This window comes from Muntiacus reevesi, chromosome 4, assembly GCF_963930625.1.
Source record: "Muntiacus reevesi chromosome 4, mMunRee1.1, whole genome shotgun sequence".
NCBI lineage: Eukaryota > Metazoa > Chordata > Mammalia > Artiodactyla > Cervidae > Muntiacus > Muntiacus reevesi.
Window position 1 is genome coordinate 105,267,785 of NC_089252.1, and position 12,700 is coordinate 105,280,484.

The 12,700-nt window shown below is 52.0% G+C and overlaps 1 protein-coding gene across 1 annotated transcript in view; it reads right to left on the reverse strand.

The window, feature by feature from the left end:
• Window positions 1-12,700, reverse strand: part of CACNA1D (calcium voltage-gated channel subunit alpha1 D) — a 344,029-nt gene that overhangs the window by 47,752 nt on the left and 283,577 nt on the right. The window contains exons 30-32 of the mRNA XM_065933482.1: window positions 7,965-8,048; window positions 7,442-7,525; window positions 52-180 (exon numbers count right to left, since the gene is read on the reverse strand). Coding sequence (XP_065789554.1) covers window positions 52-180; window positions 7,442-7,525; window positions 7,965-8,048 — 297 coding nt within the window. The remainder of the gene's footprint in view (window positions 1-51; window positions 181-7,441; window positions 7,526-7,964; window positions 8,049-12,700) is intronic.

Below are 12,700 nucleotides of genomic sequence, written 5' to 3' on the forward strand. Positions count from 1 at the left end.
TGACTTACACATGATCTTCAAAGACAAAGAAGCCCTTGGCATGGCTCTTACCTGGAAGGACTTAATAAAAGTCCACAGCAGTGTCCGGATGCCTTCCCCCCTGCTGAGAAGCTTCACCAATCGCATCACTCGGAAAAGACGGAAAAAGGTGATGGAGATTCTATTGCTCTCTTCAGAGTTCTGAAGGGTTATCATGGAGAGGTCAAACCCAATGGAAAGTAGAACATGCAACACTTTCAGAAAAACAGCAACAGATGCACACAAAGGTGGCAGAGGTAAGAATTAAAGATGTGTTTCTAGGGCCTTTGCACCTTACAAAGCATGATATGAAAGGAGAAGTTACATGCTAACAACACAGGGCTTTGGAAAACTGCGTCCACACAGCACATGCATGTCCACGTGGTCTAGAGTGTTAAGAGGAGGACGCTGGGCTGGTCAAGAGTACTGGACACTGATGATGAATGCAAACCACTGCAGACACTGTTCTGGAAGGCCAATCATGGAGAATACAGAACAACTAGTGGAGGACTCGACATGGCCCAGTAAACTCAAGGGAAAGGCCCAGCCCCCCGGGGACTAGTCACTGATCTTACCCCAGGTGGAGCGGTTGGGACAGGGACATTTTCACTTTCAGTTGGCTTTAAGAAATCAAAGATTGAAAATGCATTAATGAACTGGGAAGGAAGCTGGGGTTCAGGAGAATGGCCCCTCCCCACTTTTAAACATTCTGTGGTTTGTGTCTCAGGAGAACCCATGTGCTCTCTCCCTGAGGAAATGCCATGGCACTGCCTGGAGCTGGACTTGAGGGCGGGCAGCCACTGACGCAAGCTCGGACACACTACTTGCCAATCCGCACCCCAGGACGTGATGGTCTAAGTGGCTGACAGACATCCAATAGAAGATAATGCTGCAAGACCTCAGGTGTCCTCACGCGCAGAAATGCAGGGTGGGGTTCTATTTTCTTAGTTGGGGTTGTGCGTCTGAGCAACGAACTGCTCTGAGGGAAACCATTCCTAACCCTGGGGAACAGGATGACTCTACCAAGCAGGGAAAACTGAGTGGAAGCTGCCTGCGGTCCTCAAACCTCCCACACTCCACTGTGCACCCACAGAGCTGGGTGGGGCTGAGTCGGAGCACACAGCAGGGGGGCTGGTTACCCCCCATGAAGCTGTCACAGCCCCGCTGGGAAGGCTCGGCTCTAGACAACTCCTGGGAAGCAGCAGCCTAGCACCAGCGCGCCCTGGGCTTCTTCAGCACTGCTTCTGGCTGGGCTCCGGTCCCCAGGGTGCAGAACCCCAGGCCTCACTGCCCTGTGCTCACATGCCTCCCCACCCAGGCTGGGAGCCCCCAGGGGCGGGGACCTCACCTCACTCCAGTCAGTGCCCAGCACAGCGTCTGGCACTTATCAGAGGTTCAGTCAGTGACTATGAGAATGCAAAGAGGTTGTAAGCCAACTCACAAATATCAGGAGGCATCTTCAAATTCAACAATGGCTGAACAAGAGTTGGGAAGTGCCAGCCTTCCCTCCAGTGGGGTCACCTCTGCTGAAGCGGCTGGGCTATCCGACAGCCAGCACAGGAAGGGGGCTCTTCTGTTTGGGGGGCCATGAACTGCTGGGCGCTCTCCAGGCCTCTAGGGAGCCTTCTCTGCACGGCATGTCTGTATAGCTAAGGGATGTGAGTGCATGCCTGGATGCACACAACAATCAGATAGGTCCTCCTCCCTGGAGATACCGGGAGAGGAAAAACTCCATTCTGAAGGCTCACTCTTGTTTACAACTGCCTCCTAAGACCAAAACTAAAACTCTGTAAAATTCATAAAATATAAGGTATTTGGGCACGACACCTCACAACTGAAATTCAACAATGAGATTATGAAGCCAGGACTAACAGGTTCTGGTGGGGTTAGGAATGGGTCCCTGCTTCAGTTGGGATGTTCTTTTTACATTCCTTCTATTATCTCACCTCAAAAAAGACCGTATCTCCTTAAAGGGACAGCTGATGGTTTTTAAATCATAAAGGTTTAAATCATAAGCCTTTAACAATGGAAGGTCTTCATTTACCAAAGTTTTCCTGCTTTCCCACACCATCTCCCTCAGGGCTATGTGCAGGGGGCTCCAGTCTCACCCACATAGCTGGGCTGTGAGGTGGTGTGTGCACATGTATGTGTGCTCAAGGAGACCAGAGTGTGCACAAGACAACACTCGGTGGTATACTTTTGCAATGTTGTGTTAGACCTGCAAGAGAATAAAAGGCTGGTGGTCGGGGACCACACACGTTTTGGCCATGACCTGGCTCAAGCCTCTCCAGGAGAGACCTGGCTGACCCCTCCCTAGCCTGCTCCAGGAATGACAGCTAGTACATGGCAAAGTTAGCTGCCAAACGGACTTCTGAAGTGTACGTCTCTTTTTCAACTGCTGTCTCTGAAGTATGTCAGATCTTGGGCTACGAACATGAAACCATGGGTACTCTTGTTAAAAAAAAAAAAAAACAAAGAGGAAGAGAGAGCATTTGTGGAGGGACAAGACAGCATGACATGCAAGAATGGAAGCACAGGGCAAACGGCACACCAGGTTGCATGCATCGCCAGGGCAGCCTGGGACACCCCTCCCCGGCCCTCACATGCTATGCTGGGCAGGGAGGACGTCACTGGTAGCACTCAGGGAAAAGCGCAAGTTGCCAAAATATCTTACAAACTGAGGGATCCTAAGGACGGCTTTCCTAAACTACAAATGCCAGCCTGATGAAAAGGGCAGGCCAGCTCTCACCCTGGGCTACCCACAGGAACTGTCTGGGGATCTTTAACACTCTGATGCCTGGGTCCTACTCCAAAGATTCTTATTTAAAGGACCTGGAGTATCCCCAAGCTTTGGCTATTTTTAAAAGCTCCCAGGTGGTTCCAACTCAGCCTGTCACTCACAACAGCTCATTCCCTTTAGATCTGGAGCAGCCACACAGAGTGGGGCCACCAGAAAAGCCCCACACAGGCTGTTACAGCTAAGCAGTGGGTTCTTCTGGGGTTGATGAAGGTTCAGTACTCAGATGGATGCAAATTGAGTAGGGCCATCCCCATCTTCCTTACGAGGGATGGAGGCGGTTCACAAACCAGGGAGCTGGGGAAGGGTATAGATGGACCATGAGCAAGACACTGCTCTGCCAGACTCCTGGGATCAACCACAGGATACCCTTAGAGGCCAGGACACTAGGGAAGGTCTCACTCCCCAGGGAGCTTCTACAGACAGCACTGAGGGCTAAATGATCAGTTTTCAATCAAGGGATTTCCAGTGTCATCCTGGGACCTGGGGTAGATGACCTTGGTAGCTCCTTCCTGAGATGCCAGTCTTTGTTCTGAAACCCTACAGGAGGATGGACCCTCAGCCTTAGGAAGCCAAACTATACACCAGGGTCTGGAAAGCCCCTTCCCACAGGGCTCCTAAGCAGGCTCTTGAGATGTAGGCTCCAGGCTAACCCCCCTGCAGCTACAGGAGTCAAATGAGCCCTGAGTTCCCCAAGTGCACACAGAGCAGTCTGCATTTATGCATCAAGTCTCATCTTTTCCTGAAAAAACTGAAAGGATGCCATTTTCCAATCCAGACAGGAAGTAAGCCAGCATCTCAGCAAACCAGTTACCCTGAGGCATCCTGGGGAATTCCTATGGGGAGCCTCTGACTTCTGACCTTACAGGTAACACCTCTGGCACGGAAGCCTTCTGTATTGGGGATTGCTGAGTCTGTCTCCAGAAACCAGCTACCTGGTCCTTGGAAAAGGGTGAGCATACAGCATGGAGGGCTGAGCAACCTGACTATGGATTCAGAACAAGAGACTGAGGGTAGCTATGGGCCATCTGGTCCACCTGGGTCCATGACAAGGCAGCAACAGTTCTGAGGTCCCTGGGAGTGAGCTCCCTCTGTTGCTCCTGAGTGCCAACAATGCAGACACGGCTTCTAAACACGTGTGCTGCCTCCCCAGCAGCAATGATAAAGGTGAAGTCTAAATGTCAGCTACAGGGGTTATGGAGAATATGAGGCTGGGTCATTTCTCCACTCAAGGAACAAACAGGCATCAAAGAAGAAGCGAAAATGAGCCCACCAGTCCTCATCTGACATTTTAGCAGCTTGATGATGTGATGACCAACTGTGATGAAGACAAGTCCATGAGAGCTGTCAAATCACGACTGTGGCTGGGTGGGTGTTGAGGAGGAGGGAGCAGGATGAAGAGGGTTGGGTGAGCATGCAAGCAGGACAATGGAAAGGGCCATCCAAACTGTTTTCACAAAGAACACAAATGCAGGCTTGATTGCTCATTTCCAGGTCAGATCAATTCATTCCTGTGACTATGCTGGCCTGTCACAGAGCCAAGTGTGAATGACCAAGATGGCCCCAGCTCAGGTGCCAGGCTGGAGATACCAAATAGGGCACAGCAAACAATTTAGATGACCACGACCCACAGCACTCCTGTGAAATTCAGCAAAAACCAAAGGTGGGGAAGCCAAAGACAAGAATACAGTCTTTTGAGTGCTTTTGCTTTAACGACTTCACCGTATATATGTTTATATATACTTGCCGCTACAATTTTCTAAAAACAAAACCAACATGAAAATCAATTAGGCAACAGAAAAGATCAACAGAAGTTGGGAGAGAGAGCACAGCAAATTAAACATTGCAAAAAATGATGACTTATGGCAGCTAAAAACAGCCAACGATGGACCAAGAATATTCATGCTCAGCTGAGTCAGGAGTGCAAGGGACAGGTCACCAGGGAAATCTTGTGTGCTGCTTCCCTGCAGAAATAGGTGTGGGAGAGGGCAGGGTGGAGGAGCCACTGGTTACACTGGGAGAGTTATGTCACCAGAGGTTAAGGACACCTAGTCTCTCTCTGTCTCTGTGCTGTGGCCTGCGGGTCACAGATGCCCAGTAGAGACGTGATGAAGGACTGAGTGAATGAGAAGGTGGCCATGAGCATCCCCTCTACGTGGAGGCCCAGCACAGAAATGCTGAGGCCCCCTAAGGTCTCCTACCGACCCAGGGTGTTGACCTGGCACTGCTCCCGGCTCAGGGAGGTTTGGTGTCAGGCTCCATCTGACCAGGGGAAAGGTCACAGTTGCTGAAAAACAGTACAAGGATGTTGATCGGTGTGATTTTTGAAAGCCTGACGGAATGTCAGTGAAAGCCTGTACTGCACAGACACCCCAGAGTCAAATGCTAACTACAAAACTGTCTGTGGGTTTTTACAGACCTGTGGCTTTCCTGACCAATGCAAGGTGAAGGAGGACACATCCGAGACACCGCTGAGCACGGCTGAATCAGAGGGAAGGTGCAGTGGGCTCAGCCCCAGCACACGGTGAGGCAGCCAGGAAGCTGCGTATGCTTCTGGGGGTGCACCAGAGTGGGGGGGGCAGACATTAGAGAGTCGGGGTGTCCACCTGCTGCACAAACCCTGGCCACATCCTGGTGCACAGAAACTAAGTATGAACTCCACCACCTGCATGACAGCACTCCAAGGAGACCGGCTCAAACTATCATTTATGATACTCTCACTTGCGGTAGAGACCACCTCTGACTTAAGGTCTGGTTCCAGAATGTTCACCTAAGTTTCCTTTGATGGAGACTGTAAGTGCTGTATGCGGTGAGATGATTAGGCAGGCAGATGTCTGGTTGTAAACTGAGAAGAGAGCCCAGGGCCACCCAAGGAGGGTCCTGCTGTTCTCCCAGCATCAGATTATTTTTATAACCAAGCATAACTTACACATTAGGAATGGCAATTTTATACCTGACTCGGGGAGTATTTTCACATAAAGTGGAATTTATAGACATCTAGGCTTATGGAGGTTGGCGGATCTGTGTACCTAAGTCTAGCAACATAACATTTCAGTACCTGGTCATGGCATGAAGTTGAGTGTCCCAAGGCTTAAATCACATCCTCAAGGACAGTGTAATGTCTTACAGTTCATTTCACTTATTATTACAAGGAAAACCTACATTTAAAGTAATGATGCAATATCTCCCTAACACTTTGGGGTTTTTTAGCAAGTACATTCATAAATGCTCCTACCATTTTATCATTGCAATGTACCTACAAAGCAGGGAGGGCAGACCTCATTCACCCTGGTGGGTCCATGAGGGAACTGAGGCCCAGGTCCAGTGGTTCACTACTCTATACTCCACTATCAGCCTGGCCCCCAAAGCAGCGGCATACAGAGATCTCCTTCTCCTTATTTGATACAGGCTGTCTGGGCACCAGGATGGACCATACAATCCCACAGATGTCAGCCAGGCAAAGCGTGGCAACCTGTTCCCAGCCAGGCATCAGGGGCAGAGGGCCAGGCTGGCACCGTGGAGCAGGAAGCCCCACACAGCACACAGAAACCCACCCCATGCTCCACCCGTCCCTGCAAAGGGCGCCACACAACTGGGGCACACACGCTTCACACCCACAGAGGTCTGCTGATGCACTGGGGACAGACTAGGTGGGCAGGGCCGGTTCTGCCCCCAACAGGCCCTCCTGGTCGAGGCATGGGTCAGATCCCAGAGGGGCCGGTGGGAGGTGGTGCTGCCCTTTTTTGGAGCCTTTGAGTTTTGAGGAGGGTTCTCCGGATGTTTCCTAAAGGGTGGCAGGGTGTCACTACAGCTACCACACTGCTCCCCAACACGGGATTCAACTGCGTGCAACACGAGAGCGCTGACACCCTCTCCTGATACACTCAAGGCCCCCCTTGCCTGGCCTGGGGCAGCCTTCTAGCTGCATCACTACTTGGGGAGCTAGGACGGGGATGTTCTCCAGCGTCACCAGTAGGCCAGGGTACAGATGAGGAGACCCAGGGCACGGCTGTGCGGTTTCTCTCCTGTACTTCCACAGAACCACGGTGGGCACCAGGGCTCACATGATGAACTCTGTTTTCCAGCTGGAAAAACTGAGGCATTAAGCAGCCGGGGGCCTTGCCAAGGTCAGACAGCTCCTGGATGGCAATGCTCACATACCCACATAATTAACTCCCAGCCCTTAACATCTTAAGAAGGTCTTTAATAATCATGTTTTCATTCCAAAATGGCAATTCCACATTTACCTCCCCACTGTCATTCAGGGGAAGGGGCTGGGGGCGGGAGGGAAAATAGTCTTTTAGAACAAAAGTGGAAGTCGCTCACTTGTGTCTGACTCTTTGCGACCCCATAGACTATACAGTCCATGGAATTTTCCAGGCCAGAATACTGGAGTGGGTAGCCGTTCCCTTCTCCAGAGCATCTTCCCAACCCGGGGACTGAACTGGGGTTTCCTGCATTGCAGGCAGATTCTGTGCAACCTGAACTACCAAGGAAGCCCTTGGAACAAATGTGTGCGTGAATTTCTAAACGTGTATAGAGGTGCGTGGGGACAGTTTCTGGTCTCTTCCACATTAGACTTAATGAAAACAATTAGGTTTATAGGACACAAAGTTTGCTACTTACATTCACTTCAGTTATAGCAATATCAACGACGCTACCAACAACAATTAAGGCATCAAAAGTGTTCCATGCATCAGTGAAATAGTGCTGTTAGGCAAGCAGTCAGAAGCCACAGAAGAGAGGAAGCACAACAGGAAAAAAAGAAGAAAAGGACAGTGTTATAAAAGGGGAACATTCTAGCATGATGCCACTTGGCTACTTAAAAAATCGCCCTAAAATAAAAATATACTAGGTACATCATTTTGAGTATCACTTCTGACACAGCAAATAAAAACAGTCACAAGTGCCTGTCTTGCCCTGCCTACTACACCATCGTCAGTCCCGCCAAAGACAATTCGTGTCTCAAAAGGCCTGCAGATCAAGTTCTACGCTAAGAGGCCTCTTTTCCACACTCTCCCTAGCAAACTCCTTGTTTTGGGTCAAGTGCGATCAGGCTCTGTGACTTGTCCAGGTGATGCAGTGCAGGGTGGGGTGGGTGTGCAGACAGAGACAGGACGGGAGGCGCCCCGGGCGGGCACATACTCACGTCGGCTTCGCTGAGGGCCACGTCTACAATGCTGCCGATTACGATGAGGGAGTCAAAGGTGTTCCAGGCGTCACTAAAGTACCCCTGGACAGAGCAGGCGGGGGCAGACGTTCATGAGCCGTAGGAAGGAGACGCCTCCATGCCGACCACATGGGGACACACCCAGGCCCCGCAGCACCCACGGAAACCAGGAGCCAAAGGGAAGTGACCACACTGTCCACCGGTGGAGAGGGATGTGGGGCAGGGCACCTAAATGTGTGAAAGAGTCCATACACGCTCGCAAACACACACACACACGCATGCATGCACGCACACACAATGCAGATCTTGGTCCTAGGCGGCACTGGACCAAGCCACATACCTGCAGGACAGACAAGAGGGAGGCACTTGGCGATCCTGCCCTGGCACCCAGAGTCTCAACCCCAAACTGAGGGAGGAGAAGGCCTTCCTACTCCTTGCGTGGGGTCCCCAATCACCCCACTTCCTTTCCCCAACTTGAGCACTATGATCGGCATTTCACACATCCTCACTTGTGTGCCCTTGAAACAAACCAGTATCTCTGCCCCACCTCACCAGTCGAAGTACTGCAGAGGGCATGTCCTGTAAGGATGTCCTCACAGAGCTCTCAGTCAAACGGACATGAAGGTTTACAGGGAGACTGGCCGGCGATGCACACGGTCCAGCTACAGAGGTGCGGGCGCAGGGTCAGTGGAAGCAAGGTCTCACGGGGAAGGAGCACTGAGCAAGGGTGATGATGAGCGAGGGTGATGACGGTCGAGGCTCCCACTGTCCCCCAGAGCAGCGTCAACCCCCCAAGAGGCTCCTCTTTCTCTCCATCTCTGTCTTCCCCCCCCCTCTGCATCCTCCAGGCTGAGAGGGCTCCTCTCCATCCCACAAATCCCCACTAGGTTCTTCCTCACTTCCAGAGGCCTCTGCAAACCTGGCCTCCCCAACCCTACACTACCTGCCCACATCCACTTCCTCCTTCAGGCTCAGCTCAAATGCCAATGACCTGATGGCTTCTTTTCAGGTCCTCCTCACCTGTAGCTCCCATCCTGGGGACTTGGACTCTCTCTTGTTCTCTGAAGTGTGATCACAGCTTCTGGGGTCTGTGCCTGCAGGTCGACCCTGGAATAAGCCCTCTGAGAATGAGGACTGTGCTGACTACTCTGCTCACCACCCATCCCAGGGCTCTGAGCTCAGATGGTCCCTGACATGTGGCAAAGCCTCCACCTTCCATCAGCATCCATCCTCCAGGTCATTCAGCTCTGCTCTATTGTCATTGCTTCAGGTTCTTGAATCTTGAGTAAGGTAGAACATCCCCAGGATGTAACTTAAGAATCCACGTACACGTGGCACACACTCTGCATCCTTTTCTGGGCTCAGCACAGTAGGGGCTATATTAGTGCCTGTCATCTCCTGATGGTCCCCAGGAAGCCCTCCATTGGAAGGCGTGGTGGGAGCTCTGTACCCAGAGGCTTCTGGTTGCAAGGGCAACACCTGAAAATCCACTGTGTCTTTTCAACAAGACAACGTGTTGTGGACATAAAAATTCCAGTCTGAACTAAATAACACGGGGCCCCGCATGCTTACAACTGGGTGTACCTAGTGCTGGATCAAGAAGACCAGCACAGATGGTTCTGTGAAGGGTCAGGTCCCAGGAACTGGTATCAAGTGCAGGCCCAGAGGGATCCGCTGCAGAACCCGGGCCCTTTATGCCACTGTGGAGGTGGACGGGCTGGCTGTTGCAGTAGCTGTGGTAGAGATGCCCATCCTGCTCACTGTTAATCACCCCAGGTGCATTTACAGGGGAGCTCTAACACTGCCTGAGGGTTTGGGATTTTTAATCAATTTCTTCTTAAAGAATGTACAATCTTCCCAACCAACTGCCGTGACTTCTGACCCCAGCTACCCCATCTCCTCTCTCCTCCCTTCCCACAATCCCAGCGCCTCCCTCATCGTTCCTCACCCTCATGACTGCCACCTCCCAGACCCCTCTGTCAGCCTCTAACCAGTAAGCAAAAGCCTGCCTGCCCCAACTCTGGTGATCTGTGGTACACGTTACATGTCTGACGGGAGGGTCTGCTCAATAAACACCACATCTCACATCTTAGAGCTTCTCTCCTCACGATGAGGGGCTCTTGGCTGGCAAAACTGAGGAGAAGGGGGCCCCCATGTGAAGACAGGACTGGTGCCCCTCAACAAAGCAGCTGTACTGATCAGCGATGAGACCAGCACCAGGCTGGAAAGGCACGTTCTACTTCCCTCACCAAGGACGACGCCGGACCACAAAGTCCGCTGATGGCGCAGTGTGCGGAATGCCAGCACTGCACTGAACTGTGAGAACACGTATTTGTTCTCAGGTTATTCAGATCACCGCACACAGTAACACACAGCGGGCTAGTTGGCGGCCTAGCCACAGAGCACACTCTTGGGGGCAGGGCCTGTCCTTTTTTTAGGGACTTAATAGCAACACAGAGTCACAGAGCACATGCAGGGTCTTCCCCTATCCTCCAGAGAGGAACTGATGTCTTAGAAACACGTGGTTGTCAGGAGCAACTGGGCCTCGAGAGAGACAGAGAACAGTACAGACCCAGTGTCCATCCTGTCCATCCCGCACCCATCAGCCCCTGCCCTGTCCTGCTATGATACCTCCCTTAGCGAAGGCCACAGCCACCGCCTGCGCACTCAGTCCCACTCTGCTTTAGACTTCATTCCTCAGGAGCGCCTCGCAGGAGTCTCTGTCTCTCCAGAGCAGTCAGTGTTCACCTCTGGACCACTCCTATCAGCCTATGAACTATTCTCCAGCTGGCCCAGCCCAGCCCACTGTGATGCATAAAGTCACTCAGAACCAATCTGGCAGCGACTTGACCTTTGGGGTCCCAGAACTCTTTGGCAACTTCATCAACTCCCTCTCTGGAGAGTCCACTGCACTCACTAAGTCGTGCCCAAATTCCAGAGGGTTCCTGGACTGACACCCCTAATCTAGGAGACAGGAGGCTGGAGTTGGTGCAGGTGCCTGGAAGCCATAGGCTCTGGCCAGGTGGCTCCGCTAGGGGTCCAGTGGAGGCAGAAAATGCCAGCCCTCCCCTTCTTCCCACATCCCATTTCCCTGTTTAGTAGCCTCCTCTGTAATAAAGTCACTGTCAAGTGACTATGACTCAGCCCCCACCCTACCCATCAAAGTCACCACAGCATCTGGTAAGCAGCAGGTTAGGCCAGGGCTTCTAGCACGGCACTGCCTTCATGCTCTCTCCTCTTAACCCGTACAAGAGGGTCTCCTACACCTGAATGCTGAGGCCAGGGGGCCCGCATGTGGAACCAGCAGGCCCTAGCAGCCCAGTAAGAGTTGGCCCTTATTTCCTTTTTGTCCTTTCTCACCCATTTGAAAGAACCAAGCAAGTCATTCACAAGCAATAACGTCGATTATTCGAAAACACTTCTTACTCTGGAAATTCAAAATCATAACCCAGATTAACATGGACGTAGGACCAGGAAGTTTGCTGTTTCTAAGAACTCTGTCCTGATTGTCCATCAGTGTCATCTCCTGCCCAACCACATGCTCCTGGGAGCAGAGTCAGACCCACAACCAGGACAGAGCATAGGTGCGGCATGGGTTAGGCAGCAAGGTGTTTGCAGTGGAAACGAGAAGAGAAGATCAAGTCCATGCTCTTTTTGCTGCCTGGAATCTCTCTGCAGATTGAAGAAGCTGAGGCAATCACTGGCCTTTTGGGGTTTACTGAGGCAGCCGAATCACCTACCAACTTCTGCCAGGGATTATCTAGGAAGCATTCAACCCAAGGGTTGACCCATCATGCCAGCTTTGGGCAGAAACTGTCACTGACAGCTTTCTAACCAGCATAAGCCTTTTCAAAGGGCAAGCAGAGGCTTGGAGAAAAACAAATTCACATTTGGTCACTCTGCTCTGCCTAAACCTCCTGTGACGGAAGAGCAGATAGTGTCTTATGCCAAGAGTCTGAACTCACAGGCTCATCCACCCATTCTTTTCTTCCTTCCATCACTTTTCTGAGTAACCTGCATGTAGCAGGCGTCGCATGAGACAAACACAAAGTCTGTGACCTTGAGCAGCTGCTCATCAGCTAACGGAGGGAGAGACACAGGTGGTACTGATGCACAGTGAGCATCTCACACAAGCACACGTGCAGGGGGAGCTGACCCTGACTGGGCTGGGGGGACACTGTCACGGAGGAGCCCACATTCCAGACAGGCCTTAAAAGACAACGAGGTGGACAAAGGGCTTCCAGACACAGAAGCGTGAGCCACGGAGAAGTCTAGCAGGCTAACAGCTGGGGATGGGGGCAGAGGAGGAATGGCCGGGAAGTCACGACCAGAAATGAGGCAGACATGTAAGTGCGCTAGTGTCTGCTGCAGGACTTTGAATACTCAACAGAGAAATACCTCCCCCACACTCCCTGCCACACACACACAATAGGTGCACGGTCACCTGTGGGTTTATAAGCGAGTGCACAGAAGGTGGAGGGACAGGGCTGAGACCAGAGGCAGGAGATGGTTCAGCAGTTGAGTGACACAGGAGGGAGTGGGGCAGGGGAGCCTGGGGTGACACAAGCTGGCCTCCGAAGCCCTGGGCATGGACGTGTCTTACTAGGGGAGAAGGGGACCAGAAGGGAGCTGTGGACCCAGGTCTGGACGGGACAGCTGAGCCCACAGATGAGCCTGATATCAAGTTCTAGTTAAGGAGAGGCGTGTTTCCTCTC